The sequence below is a fragment of the Amphiura filiformis genome, chromosome 9 (assembly GCF_039555335.1).
Source record: "Amphiura filiformis chromosome 9, Afil_fr2py, whole genome shotgun sequence".
In the NCBI taxonomy this organism is placed as follows: domain Eukaryota; kingdom Metazoa; phylum Echinodermata; class Ophiuroidea; order Amphilepidida; family Amphiuridae; genus Amphiura; species Amphiura filiformis.
Genome location: NC_092636.1, coordinates 39,138,788 through 39,154,487, shown reverse-complemented (window position 1 = coordinate 39,154,487; position 15,700 = coordinate 39,138,788). Strand labels below are relative to the sequence as shown.

The 15,700-nt window shown below is 35.2% G+C and overlaps 1 protein-coding gene across 1 annotated transcript in view; it reads right to left on the bottom strand.

Annotated features, from left to right (window-relative positions):
- Positions 1 to 15,700, bottom strand: part of LOC140160968 (kelch-like protein 18) — a 116,612-nt gene that overhangs the window by 40,032 nt on the left and 60,880 nt on the right. The window contains exons 4-5 of the mRNA XM_072184323.1: positions 4,814 to 4,942; positions 1,017 to 1,448 (exon numbers count right to left, since the gene is read on the bottom strand). Of these exons, the coding sequence (XP_072040424.1) occupies positions 1,017 to 1,448; positions 4,814 to 4,942 (561 nt within the window). The remainder of the gene's footprint in view (positions 1 to 1,016; positions 1,449 to 4,813; positions 4,943 to 15,700) is intronic.

Below are 15,700 nucleotides of genomic sequence, written 5' to 3'. Positions count from 1 at the left end.
AAGAAGTTTAGTTTACTGTTTTTCATTAACTTACAATTTATGTTTTTCATATGTTTATAGGTTATTGGGAGTGAAATTCTACAAAATAATGCACACATACTGAGATGTTGATGCATCTAATGCACAAGCCCTGCAGGTGGTGTATTAGACGCATCAGCATCTCAGTACAAGTGCAATATTTTGTGCAATTTCTCAAGCAACAAGTGATACGTATTTATTAAGCTGTTTCATACACACGAAATGTGATGCCATGTTTATATACAACAACATTGTCACTAAAAATGTTGGAAAATGTGAGCAAATATAATTGCATTAACCCGCAAGAAAAATGACTGCGTCCAAAAGCACTGCGTGTAGTATGCAGAATGCGCATCTGGACATTATTCACAATTAATATACTCTAACATTTGCTCCGATTAGTTCTTGCTATCTAAGCCTTTATGAAACATGTATGCTATATTTTTGTTTTATATGCATGTATAATGTATATGCTCTTATGTGTTATTGCCTCATAAGCGTCTTCTTTAAGATGGATACCGGTGCACTGCAAATGTGCTTATTTATTATTATTATCAATTAAGCACACCCTTCCGATGACTTACAAGCCCCTAAAGGCACTTATTAGGTTGAATAGGTACCTATACCTACCAGGGTCTAAGCTAGATTTTGAAAATACAAACCAGACCTTTGCACCTTCTGGAGGTTCAGTCAGTTCATATAGCTATATTGCTATAGCCATAATATATTAGTGTGGTCTTATTTGAGTTCACAAAACTTATTCAAGCATTAATTTTAGAATTCAGCATATGTCATATATTTTGCTTGTCCCAGGAGCACACTGCCCATCCAAAATGACAAGTGGACAGATGGATAGCTAACACACTGATACCTACCTACAGTTGATCTCCTAGGTTTGATTCTAGACTGTCTCATTCTAGTCCTTCTATCAGGCACCATTCAGATGACTTACAAGCCCCGAAAGGCACTTATTAGGTTGAATCGGTACCTATACCTACCTACAGTTGATCTCCTAGGTTTGATTCTAGACTGTCTCATTCTAGTCCTTCTATCAGGCAGCATGTGGTAATTCTTAGCTTCGTCCAATAAATCACGACACTTAATGTCTTGTTTGATAAGTTCCTCAGCCTCAACAATATCTACTAAAAATCTTGGTGACAACAACGGCATACGTATTTGCTGTAGTAGTTCAGCAATCGCATTTTTACGATTGTCCTTGTCATGGTACACCCATCTCATGATGGCGTTATACACTTCTTCCTCGCTGTTTACGTTGAGATCTTCGCAACTCAGGAGTTCAGCAAGTTGAGGTTTCGGTAGAAGTAGAAATTCATCTTCATTTGCTACTTCTGTAAAATGTCTTTCGGCAAATTTACCAGATGCTTCTACTAAGTCTGTACATGTGTGAGCATCGGCAAAGTTTCTTATTCCTGAATGTAATAAAAGTAAGAGGAAAAAGATAAGAACAAATATAAATAAATAAAAGGTAAAATTGTGGTGATACTTACACATTTGTATACATCAACTTCAGAAACATTTAAAAACAGTGATTTGCAAAATCAGGAACTTTTTAATATTGATATTTTAATATTTTTAATATATTATCAAAAACATTTTTCACAGTTTTATAACATGCAGAGTTGTTCTTACATACTTTGTCAGTATTAACAAAAGGGCATTTACTGATCCACAGCATCATCCCCCCACTTTTCAAAAAAAAGTTGAGATTTTTATACCACTGGAAACCTCTGGCTACATAATGCTTATGTACAAAAAAATTCTTGCAGATTAATTCATTTAGCAAAACTATTGTGAAATTTGAATTTCGTTCTGGTATACCTCAACGAAATTAAAACACATTGTCTATGAGGCAGTGAAATACACATATAAAACGCAAAATCAGAATCAACTGAAATTTTGGGAATAAGCTTTTTTCGTGGATATCTACTAAAAAATGTCATAAAAAGCGGAGGCTAGGATCATGAAATACTCCTTTAAGATAGCCCTAGAAGAGCTATAACAAACTTCAAACCAGTCAAGCATGAATAAGCAGTAGACGGCATAAGCTGATGCATAGGCCAGCCCTCATCAGACCCTATCAAATTAACTCAACCGGAATGTTATAAAAGTTGAAATGTTGGTTCTATATATAAGTTCCAAGTTCTAAGTGACAGAGGACAGGTCTCTAGTTCAATTCCCCAACTGTTCATACCCATCACCTGATTTATTGAATTATGCATGGCATGTTCAGGGGTAGAACTTCATTTCACATTGCTAGAATCCACTTAGATTCTGGCAATAGCACTTTACAAGAATCTTCAGATTCTCCCCCATTTACTTAAGATGTAGGCTCACAAAATCTGAGAGAATCTCTTTAGATTCACACAAATCAGTTTAGGAGAATCTCTGCACGAATGGATGATTGGATTTTCTGAGCCTCATGTTTGAGGCTGCTGTCACACTGTACACTTACATCAACACACAATTGAATGGAGCGTCACATTTTCTCAGTACTGCTGTTTTCGTCACCTTTTCGCTCATTTATCAAAAGTACTTAATACGAAATTACAGACTTTATCCTTCACTTTTAAGGCATCCCTACAAATTTCAAATATTTTCCCCACGTCTTCACAGGACTCAATGATATTGCCTTTAAATGCCACCAACTTCTGATAAAAACAAAACGTAACAGATGTTTGCCAATGTATCCAATCTATCTAATACTCAACTAATTTGTTAAACACATCCTCAGCCCTCCAGGAACGAGATAAAATCACCTGTTCTTCACTTGCATACAAGTCTCATGCAGTAGGCTATTCCAGTTGAATTCCATACATCCTCTATGGAAGACATGACCTTAATCACTCACACAAAGGGGTGCAGATTTCAAATTGAGTCACTCATTTAGGTAACCCCATTTGAAATTCATACCCCCTGTGTGGAAGATCATGTCTTTCACAGGGGGTGTAAGTATTTCAACTGGAAAAGCGCAATACAGTGTGTTAATGGCTGTGGCATGATCCACGCACATTTGTTTTGCCTAGTACACCTGCTGCAGAGAGTCAGTCACAAACCTATTGTCTGCAACCCTCTCAGTGCTATGTCATCAACTGCTTATACTTGCTTCATTGCTTTAATACATAAAAGTGATTTGGAATCTTATATTTTGAATTTGGAATCTTAAGTGTAAATTATGGAAACTTAGCATTGCAGTTTGTGTCAAATGAACACAAACATGCCTGGTCTCAGATGTCAGTCCACTGGGTTCTATGGTATGTAATTAACCACCAAGTCAAGAAACAGATAGATAAAAGGGTAGCCATATTGGCATGTAGACAGGTTACAACTGAATAATAGCAAGACAATATAATGAAAGACAGAGATAAAAAGACTAAATCGCGTCTGACGTCATCTGTCAATCAAACTCGAACAGGGTTTGTTTACAAGTGTCATGATGATGACTTGCTGAACGCGGCGGTATAACTGGGCACCTTATTGTTAATTTTGCACCTTCAAACATACAAACCATCTCAAAAGTTAGGTCTTTATAGTAGGAAACTTTCTTTCCCGAAGGCACCATGTCAACAATGCCTAGAAAAGCTGCTTTTTGCCTTGTAAAAGTACGTAATTTTTCGTCATTTTCTGCTATTCCTTTTCTACGATCGGCACCAGATAAATCAGCCTTCCTTTTACATTGTATGAACCAATCAAGGATCGTAGGGAATGTGATTGACAGTGACGTCAGATGCGATTTAGTCTTTTTATCTCTGATAGTATCAAACATAATTGGTATGATTAAATATAATATACACAAAAATCATTTCTAGATCAGTGACAGATTTCTCCAAGATTTCCTTATCCTATCTCCAGTATCTAAATTCTCAAGTTACAACTACTCTATCCATTGTAACTTTAACAATTTGCAGACTGGACATAGGCATCAACATCAAAAGTTTTGAGATATTTTCTCAAAATATCAAGAGCTATCTCAAGAACTTGTGAACCAATACTAGTCTTAATTGTTTGTATTCATTTTAATGTATTTTTCATGCTGATTCCAAATATGGTCATGTAAATGAACAATTCTGAAATTTTTGTATTTTTGAAAAATTTTGAACTTGTCATCTCCGCGGCAGTCAACAACTTTGTGGAGAGGGTCAAGATGGCTTCATGTTCTAAATCTCTTGTCTTACGATGCATTTCAATCCTAAATCTCCGTTGCGAAATGGAAGTGAAAGAGAGGTACATCATAACATACCGTAAACGTTTGCCTAATGGCGCACCTTGTCTCCTTTGCCTTGGGGTAAATTTCATGTACAAATAAAGAGCTCCCTCCTCTAAAAATCCCAACAAGAATTAAGGGTATGTGCCCTTATTTGCTCGTGCAATTTTTATGGGAAGGCACTATTAGTTTGTCTCTAAAATTCCAGTTATGTCAAGGGACCCCATAGCGCCATTAGGCGAAACATTTACGGTAGATTGAGTTTGAGGACTTACAATGTGTTCATGGCCAGGGTTCATGGTGTGTTGTAAGTTTAAATAATATGAGTAACTGCTATTGTTGCTTTAAATATTTAATACATTAATTAACTGCAACAAGTCATTGCTTTCCAAGTTTCAACATTACTTTAAAAATAAAGTAATATTTTATTTCATTCTGTCTGGGTGATAGTGTAATATCTGCTCTTTATCTATTCATATAATGCACTTCATTCTGGTCCAGGGTTACTTGAGTATACTTTTATTAGGACACTGCATACTCTCTCATCACTTTGTTTTTTCCCTATGCAATTACCTAGACAGTTAGCAGGATGAAGCTGCCTCTTGAGGAACTCTGAGCAGGATTTCTGTACATCAGGGAGTTGCAGCATTGAGGCTGTATCAAGGAGAGCTTGGACGGTTTCTACTCGGATTTCTAGCACACCTGCAAATAACAACAAACAAGTAACACTTTATTATAATAAAGATAATTAAGTTTAAGAAACAAAGGAATTGAAATGAAAAATTTAGTAATTTTTAAATGTGATGAAGGTGGCAGCATAGTTTAAGGATTTATTCAGCTGCTATATTCAGATAATTGACATCAGATCTGATGTAGAGAGACCCAGGTCTGCAATCATGTTATAGTGTAAATGTGTTAGCAGGACCTCTCAGCTTAAGACTGTCTGCAGCTATCCATTACACCTGGGTGGTGTATGGCAGACAAAATGAAGATGAAACTTCTTGTCATCAGAAATTACATTATAATTTTTGATCAAATCTCTAGTTGCTTCAAGTAAACTTCAAGGCATACACAAAATCAAGAAAAATAAAAACAATAAACAAACTTGAAAACCTTAACTCTAACAGGACCGTATACTACAAAATACTACTTGATATATGCGCTGTTCGTGCATGCATCCCGCGTGGTGTGATGACGCAATCGCCCTAAGTGAAATATAGGCACGGTTTCACTGACCAGCGAAGCCCAACACCCGTGGCAAAGTGTCGCCGACCCAGTGCTTGGCATGCGAGGGGTCTCGGGTTCAAATCCCACCCAGAGCAAACATCTTCTCTCTTTGTTTGCTCTCTTTATTCCTTCCTTCTTTCCCTTCCAGTCGCCAAAAAGCCCTTAGGCGGATAGGGTTAATGAGTGTTTTGCATGTGTAATGTTATGTATTTCTGAGATGTTTTCAGGGTATGCTATTAGAAACATGAAAAGAAAGAAACATTAAAGGGAGAAGGGGTGTTTCTTTGCAATGTGTTATTCCAGTTGAAGTCCATACACCCCCATATGGAGAAGACAAGATTAATCTCCCACTCAGAGGGTGTACATTTCAAATTCACACTCCTTATGTAGAAGATTAAAGTCATGTCTTCCAATCATAGGGGTGTATGAATTCAACTGGAACAGCCCAATGGTAAAGCAGCATAGAAATATTATTTCAAATATCAGTTAATAAGAATAGAATAAACTGAATTACTTCATTTTCTATTTAGTTATTTACTTAACTTAGTTACTGAACTAAGATCAAAATAAAGAACTGCATCCCATTAAATAGAATGTTTTTTAAAGCATCAGTTTCTAACTTATTCACAACCCTGTTTAGGCAACCTTTGCATTGCCTACTGAATGTATATGTACTGAAGTAGTGTTAATATACCATAGAATTCTATCTTCAAGCATATTACAGTGGGTTTTATGACGAGAGAATCAAAAGGCAAACACTCTCCACAAAACACTTATTTGGAGGCATATGCTTTCACAATATACATCTGCGCCATAAGAAAGTCATCTGAAAATGTCAATCTGTACATTCTTGTTTCATAGTAAAGTGCATTTTCATATAAAATCTTTACCGCCATAGCAACATGGACGTTAGTTTTCTAAGTTGTACATTTGTGATGCATTGACTTTTGTCAACTGGCCTTCCTTCGCTTGACCATATAATCAATCATGTTGCAACTCGAGAGCCAAATACAAATCCACCACTGACGTACCACTGAATTATTAACTTGCTGTCCTTATTTTTATTTCTAACTCCCCATATTAACCCAATGTTGATTTTCAAACCCCACTGCCTAAAGATGTGGTTTTCTAAAAACACTGCTCAAAGAAAACAGTGTTGGGTTTGTGGAGGAGAGGGGGCTCATCATAATCATAAAATAAACAACATTCATGTAGAAAGGAGTATCTTAAGATTTAAGTGACTTAGTGTAAGGTAAAAACAAAAAATATGTCTTAAAGCTGCCGCACACATTCGTTTTGCAGTGCACATTTGTTTCAGACAAATGGCCAATTTTTTTCCCCACACATTTTTTTTTTAAACAAAAATATCGGGAAATAAGCCTATATGTTTTGAAAGGATTTATTGTACGAATTGTTTAATAAACACTTTAAATTTGTGAAAATATTTCATTATGTATATATATATGTTTACGGTGTTAGAATCTTAAGCTTATTTTGACTGCATTTGAGTTTAGGGAGGGGGAGGAGGAAGGGGAAAAACACATTCTGTATAGGACTTCAAATCTTTGCAAGCTTTGAGACATGGGAGTTGTGTCAACTTGAAAGATCAAACTAACACTATATTTTAGTAGACTGTATTCAATGTGATTTGACAAAAATAAAAATGTACCTAACAATCACTAGGCTGTCTTTAAATAACTTTTATTTGCACGTTTGTGCATCTTTAACATTCTTTTTTACATTCAAGCAAGTATGAAGACAGTCCATTTCATAGAAAGTGTGCAATCCATAAATTGCAGGTGTCGTGTTTCTATTAGATATACACAAAATTTCTGGTGAAACAATCAGCCTGCTTCACATTTCCAGACTTCAGGTCCACTGACCGTGTGTGGACATGACTCTGTGATGTACTGATGAGGCCATTGACTTAATGCCCTTCTAACGGTCAACATGTTTATCCTTTTTATTTCATCAATCTATATTATCCACAAGGAGGCAATATTCCTTTATTGACCGCATGTTTTTTTGTAAACAATCATTGCATAAAGAGATGTAGTGTAAACCAGATACAATCAAAAAGCCATAATCCCTGTTTCTTAGAACTGATTTGGACAGAAAATCTTGTCAGATTTAAAATGTTCCTTTGAGTTTTTGTCAGTCTCGTATCTTATCTGCTGATTTCAGCCATGGGGTAGTCTTGTCTATGTTGAATGTTTTATTTGGATTTGCAAAGAAAAGACTGTATGTGGGTTTATCAAATAAATAATTCAATAAACTTCATGTATGATGTTCATCTGAAGCAAATAAATGTCATGGTGAAATAGATTAAGTATTTGTTAACGATCTTTGAAAATATCCTTGTGGTTCTGCATAGGATCAAAGGAGTCTTAAGTCCCATTTCAAAATCCATTGCTACATATTTATTCCATTGAATAAGAGAAGAGCTGGATAAGTTGGCACCATATATTTATTTGTACTGCTGCCCTCTATAGTTACTTATGAGGAGAGTCATGTATAGATTTCACTGTCAACTACTAACCAATTAGATTGGGCTTCTTACTTCAGTGCATTGGCTCCGTATGGAATCATTAATTTCCAAATCAACAAAAAGAACAACAACATCAACAAAAACAATAACAATTTAGCCTACACAACATATTTTGGCTTCTATATAATATAAATGAGTTACCAGAGTCTTATACTAGCTACAATCAAGAAAAATAATATTGACACACTCTGTCACATTAAATGTAAGCTGCCACCTGTTTCCACCAATTCAACCATTTCCCCTAATTCAATGACAATGAAGCACTTTCGCCACTGGGCTCTGTTGTCTCCCCAACATTGATTGAAAGGGAATGGGGAAAGGAAGGGAAAGGGGAAGGGGAAGGTTTCTGTTTCTCATTAAACAAAATTATACTATCAATCTCGCTTAACTAACAGAGCGGCAATGAAGAATTCCAACTTAATTATTGTCAAAGTGTGCCAGATATTTTTGCCTCTTGAATGCAGTCACCATTATTGTTAATTTTGGACAGGCATGTTACTCCTCGGGGATCGACAAAATTAATGTCAGTGTTACTGTTAAACAATGTTCAAATATGATTCTAGCAGTTGCAAATTTCATTGAACTCAAAATGAGATGAATTTCCTAAATTATGGATAAAACAAATGTAGCAACACATATAGTTCAACTCATTATTTAAACCACTACTGAGGCCACTTAAAGTTAAATTTAAGACACATAATTTACTTCAAATGATGGGCAAACCTAACTAATTAGCTACAAGTCTGTCTTGTACAAGGCAGTTAAACTAGTGACCCATGTCATTATAGCTTGAGTTTTAGGCACTACAGAACCAGTGATCAGAAATAATTTAATGGCCGAACTTGAACAGTAGTTAAACAAACACAACTGGTAAGAAAGTCTACTAAATGACATCAAACAGTCAAGTCACTGTAAAAATAAAATTTGGGACAGAATTTTCACTTTTGAGTGAGAATACAGCTTATTTAGCCAATGTCAACATGGGGTCATCAGCTACAATATGACAGTAATGGAAAGAAAAGAACAAATGTTTGTCATTTTTAGGTGCAAATAATTTTGACAAAATAATTTCAAATGATGTCATGAATGTAAACACAAATCTCCTAATTTGCATATTCCTCCAGCTAGCTTGTCAAAATACAACTGCCGCCATCAGTCTAGTTATTTATATAAGATGTCTATGGTCTGATAGGACAGACATCCTTGTCTCACCATTTATATGAACTATCAGATGTGTGTTTTTCCTTGTCCTCTTTATATTAACTTAATGTGCAAGTTATATGCCATTTGATTCTCATTGACATCAACAGTGGAACTCTCTGCTAAATGCCATCATGAATGCTTCATCAATGAGTCAATTCAAGAGACCTTTGAAAGGCAATCTCTTCCATACAGCATATTCATTTGTAGCTTTTCATTATCATTATGCTTTAGGGCTGTTGTCGACAAGGCTGTTGTCAACAATATTGTCGACAAAGCAATGTTCCCAATTGTCAACAAACATGAACTAATTGTCGACAAACACTAGTCATTAAAAATATTAGAGATAAGCTTAGGATCACAATTATTTACCATGAAATTTAAAAAAAGTAATAATTGAGCACAAGATGACAATGATAGGGTGGATTTATAGATTCGATTTGTAATGGTAAGTTACTGAAATGATTATAGGTACTTGACAGGATATATTTTGATGTAAATAAACGATGCATAACAATAACATGGTTTCTGAACTTAATATTTGGACTTACTGATGTTATTGCTTTGTCGCCGATTTGACGATTGTCGGCAATGAAAATTCTACTCGACAACAGCCCTATTATGCTTCTGCTGCTTGCTATCTTTTATGTTTTGTCAGCTTAAATTGCAGGTTTTAAGATTGACAGTGCAATGAGATCAGATATAATCTGATATTTTTGTGCTATACAAAAATCATTTTGTTGCTGTTGTTGTTGTTGATCTTATTTGTTTATGTATTATTGTAGCAACTATATAAAAACCTCACCAGACTATGGCCCATCAAAATACACCATCAGCATATGAATCATATAGCAATAGTTATTATAGCTATTTATACAGCATACAATTATCCAACAATTGATCATAATAAATAACTGCATTATGTTGGCAATACTAAGGCAGTCTCTTTAGTCCTGCTGGTGCCATAATGATGTATATAATACATATAAATAAATCCTAGAAGCCATGTCTGCTCCAAAAGTTTATTACTTTTTTTATTGCTTCCTATTCTAAGTGTTCATTAAAGCTTGGAGATATATTATGAAATATTTTACACACACAATTCACATCATTTCTGCATGCCACATTTGACTTGAGTTAGCAAAATGGGCGTCTAGGTAATATACAATTTCATGATGGCACTTATGGCCGGATAAAAAGAATTTTTTGGTTCTCTTCCGGAGGATTTTCATGAATTGTCAAGGGTGGGAGCTGCTGTTTTGACAATGGTATTTGAAGTAGTTGCTTCATTGCAGATAGTGCGTCCTATGCTCTAACCGATGCGTTCCATGCTCTTTGAGAGCATACTTTTTTGAGACATACTTTTTTGTTGCACAAGAGGGAGGCTCCCACTATTTTGTGGAAGGGCTTTACACATTATGTATAGATATGCATATGTACTATCTTCAGTAGATAGCACAGTAAGTATAGATATGCATATGTACTATCTTCAGTAGATAGCACAGTATGTATAGATATGCATATGTACTATCTTCAGTAGATAGCACATTATGTATAGATATGCATATGTACTATCTTCAGTAGATAGCACAGTATGTATAGATATGCATATGTGCTATCTTCAGTAGATAGCACAGTAAGTATAGATATGCATATGTACTAGCTTCAGTAGATAGCACAGTATGTATAGATATGCATATGTACTATCTTCAGTAGATAGCACAGTATGTATAGATATGCATATGTGCTATCTTCAGTAGATAGCACTGTATGTATAGATATGCATATGTACTATCCTCAGTAGATAGCACAGTATGTATAGATATGCATATGTGCTATCTTCAGTAGATAGCACTGTATGTATAGATATGCATATGTACTATCCTCAGTAGATAGCACAGTATGTATAGATAAGCATATGTACTATCTTCAGTAGATAGCACTGTATGTATAGATTATGCATGTGTGCTATCTTCAGTAGATAGCACAGTATGTATAGATATGCATATGTACTATCTTCAGTAGATAGTATACAAATACAACATGTTTTGAGGGGAAGTAGTCAAAACTACTGGTCCCGAGGTGTTGGATGATTTGACTACTTCCCGACGCGTCAGCGGAGGGAAGTAGTCAAATCATCCAACACCGAGGGACCAGTAGTTTTGAATACTTCCCTAAATGGAACATGTTGTATTTGTTTTACTATACCTCATAAATATTTTCACTATCACAGTAAAATCGTTCAAACAAAAGTCAACAACACACCATTCCACGTGCCGGCCAGCATGGTAAATAAGATTAATATTTTGCTTACCTGATTTTATTGGAGGATTTTGTTCAATCAATTTACATTTTGGCGTATATTATTCTAATTTTCTTTTTAACATTCCATAAAAATATAGCATTTTGTTTCATAAAATGTCAAATTCGCGTGTTATTATCCATGCATCGGTAATCTCGGCAAAATAACTGCAGCAGACGCCATTTTCACGATAAACGCGTCTGCAGAATCGCCGCTGTGTAGATAATGTTATGTCTGAAGGAACGGTGACGCGCGGGGTCGAGACACCGTGTGGTAGTAGGGTGCGGAGTGTTTACTACTTCCCAGCGTGCGGCGTAATTGCACAGGCGCGGGGAAGTAGTCACAATACCGTACTCGGCCGCTGGCGTTATTAACCAATTAGATGTCTGGATTACCTAATAAATATTTATGAGGTATAGTAACACTGTATGTATAGTTTATGCATGTGTGCTATCTTCAGTAGATAGCACTGTATGTATAGATTACGTATGTGTGATATCTCAGTAGATAGCACAGTATGTATAGTTATGCATGTGTACTATCTTCAGTAGATGACATGTTTGACAGCCTGAGATGGGTCATATAAACTGCCAAATATCCATGCTATATTTGTCCTAGTAGACAACTTTTTATATCTGTTTATTTCATATGAAAGCATAGCTGACTTACCATACTTAAAATGTAATTACAATTAACATTTTTCACTTACATGTATCAGTCTTTTTGTATAATTTTCTCATTTTGAATGTCAATCTTTGTCTGTATTATAAATAGCTTATAGGATTGATATTCTTTGTAAGGTTACTGCATACTTGTTTCAATGCAAAATGCCAGATGTAGAATATACTCAATTTAAAGGTTATCTCTACCATTGCTTCATATAATAAATCCACAAGTTTTGTAATCACAATTGTGCATACTGAATTGAGATTAAGCAAATAAACCTGAACTTGAAAGGTATTTTGTTAAGACAAATTACCAAGAGAGGCTTTAACAAAGCAATACCATGAGGGCCTTTACTAAAGCAATAACAGGAATTGAATCATGGGGAATGATGGGGATGTCCCCGTAATGCATTCAATAGAATTTCCATTATTCTCATTTATTACGACACAAGTCCTTAACCCCCAATATGGCCATTCATGACCTTTAAATGTGTTGGGTATACAAACTTATACTCCTCGACTTGGAAGTCAAATTTTGAGCTTTGGTTATTAAAGGCCCATTCAGTGATCCCAGCACAAGTGTAAAAAAATTAATTGTTTATTAATTGCTTTTAAGGGGGTACTACACCCCTGCCCAATTTTGTGCCTATTTTTGCATTTTTCTCAAAAATTATAGCGCATCGGAGACAAGTAAGATATGAATATGAGCAAGGACTACAACTACTGCACTGGAAATTTTATTTCAGCACAGACAACAGTTGTGGAGTTACAGTCAAAAATGAGGGAAAACCAATATTTGATCAATAAATCAATAACTACTTGCTTTGAATTGCTGCATTTTCAGTACAGTAGTTGTAGTCCTTGCCCTATAATATACATATCTTACTTGTCACCAATGTGCTATAATTTTTGAGAAAATGCAAAAATAGGCACAAAATTGGCCAGGTGTAGTACTACCCCCTTAAGGGAAGGATAAGTCATTCATATTGTCATTTGGTATTTTTGAAATGAAAAATTTGGCAAAAAATAAAGAAAACAGCAGTATTGACAAAGTTGAAGCCCCATTCAAATACATGTAGCAATAAATTACAGGTTCACATAAATGCCTAATTTTGATGTTAATACAAGGCTTTTGGCTGGTACCAAAATCTGAATTTTGAAATCTGAAATTTGATTATTTTTACGACCATCCGGATGAGCAAATGGGCCTTTAAATGGAAATTTCTCAACTATGTTATTGGAAATGAGACACTTTCAGTTCATAACGCATAATGTGAGTCCATGCTGAATTCTTGCAGCTTCAGGTCAACAGACCTCTAAGAATAACATTGAGAGTTATTTCTCTATTATTGTGTTTGTCTTTTCTACATCTCCTAGACTTCCTCCTTGTCCTTATATAAAGATGACTTTGACCAGGGATGACGTGTTTGACAGTTCATTGCATCAAGTGCAATAATGTAGACTTGATAACTCCTTGGACATCCAAGTGAGCATTGGCTCAATTTGTCACCGTCAAACAAATTTTATTTTAAAAAACACAAATAAAACCAAAAAACAACAAAACAGGAAGTCTGTGCAAGTGTACTATCTTTAGTAGATAGCACAGTGTATATAGACATGTATGTGTACTATCTTTAGTAGATAGCACAGTATGTATAGATAAACATGTGTACTATCTACACATGCATATCTATACATACTGTGCTATCTTTACTCTTCAGTAGATAGCACATTATGTATAGATATGCATATGTACTATCTTCAGTAGATAGCACATTATGTATAGATATGCATGTGTACTACCTTCAGTACATAGTGCAATGTATATGTGCATGTGTATTATCTCTAGTAGATAGCAGTTTGATTTGTGCATGTGTACTATCTTCAGTAGATAGTACAGTGTGTATGTGTTTTATCTCTTGTAGATAGCATTGTGATTTTGTGCATGTGTACTATCATCAGTATTGATAGCAGTGTGTATGAGCATGTGTACTATCTTCAGTAGATAGTACAGTGTGCATACATGTATGTGCAATATTGTGCATGTGTACTATCTTCAGTAGATAGTGGTGTATAATACATGTGTAGCATCTTCAATAAATAAGAGAGCATGTATTTGCTGGTGAACTATGATCTACAGTAGATAGCACATTGCGTTTACATGAAAAGTTTCATCGTAAAACACGATAAGCGCCATATATCAGTCAGAATTAATAGGTAAATTTTCACAAGAAAATTTTCTGGACACGTTACACCCATGGGCGCAGACATATTAACATTATGGAATGTGACCCCGAGCACAGCGGTTGGTCTACCAATGTATTTGAATAGGAAGAAATAAGTAACTTGTCGCAAGTTGATAATATTATGGTAAGAGTTTCCATAGATGAATATTTTTTTCCGTAGGTAGATATTTTTGAAATTACGTTTTGATGATATTGTGAAGAAATTAAGGTTGCTTGATTTTCAATAAATTTGCAATACACGAATTCCTATCGAAATTGCAGCCAAGAATACTATTCTAATTCAAAATTACTAAGACTTGAATAGCGAGGTCACCGCCGGGGGTCAGAGATCAGGATCGAGGGCACACTCACATTGATACGCATTGGTCACGTGTCCAGAAAATTTTCCCGTGAAAATATACCCATTAATGTTGACTGTATATATGAAAACACTGCCAATCGATTGTTGAGAGATGGCGCGATTACGTAAAAAAAAACAATTTTCACCAACTTGCAAAATATCCAACAGTAAACAGGTGAATAAGTTATTTCTTTTTTGCCAAATGCGATGAAGGCCACATCCGTTTAACAGAATTTGGTTTTTTTCTCAAATGGATTTATGAAACTCTTCATATATACATGTGTATGCAAGCTAGAAATAGCTAGAGGAAAAGATATGAGAAAAGAGAGGCAAGACTAAGAAATGAAAATGAAAAAAACAAAACAAAAAACACAAAAAACAGTAAGCCTGTGTATAATGTGCATGTGTTAGCTGTGTTTTGTGCATGTATACTATCTTCAGTAGATAGCAGTGTGGATATGTGCATTGTGTATTGTCTACTATCTTCAGTAGATAGCACAGTACATATGTGCTGGTATGCTATGATTTTCAGTAGATATCATGATGTTTTCATGAGTATGTGTAAAACTGACTTTGGTGAAGAGCCAAACTCCCTACAAACTTTATTTTAAGTACCAAGTTAGAGCTCGCTAGAGCAAAATATATTAGAAAATAGAGACATAACACTTACAGAGAAAATGAAAAAAATAAACTCTAACAAAGTCTATATAATGTGCATGTGTGCTATCTTCAGTAGATAGCTGTGTTATTGCCATGTATACTATCTTCAGTAGATAGCAGTGTGCATGTGTGCATTGTGTAAATTTGTGAACTATCTTCAGTAGATAGCACAGTATGTGTATGTGCTGGTATACTATGATCTTCAGTAGATAGCACAATGTGTTCATAAGTATGTGAAAAATTGACTTTCGTAAATAGCCAAATTGACCTGC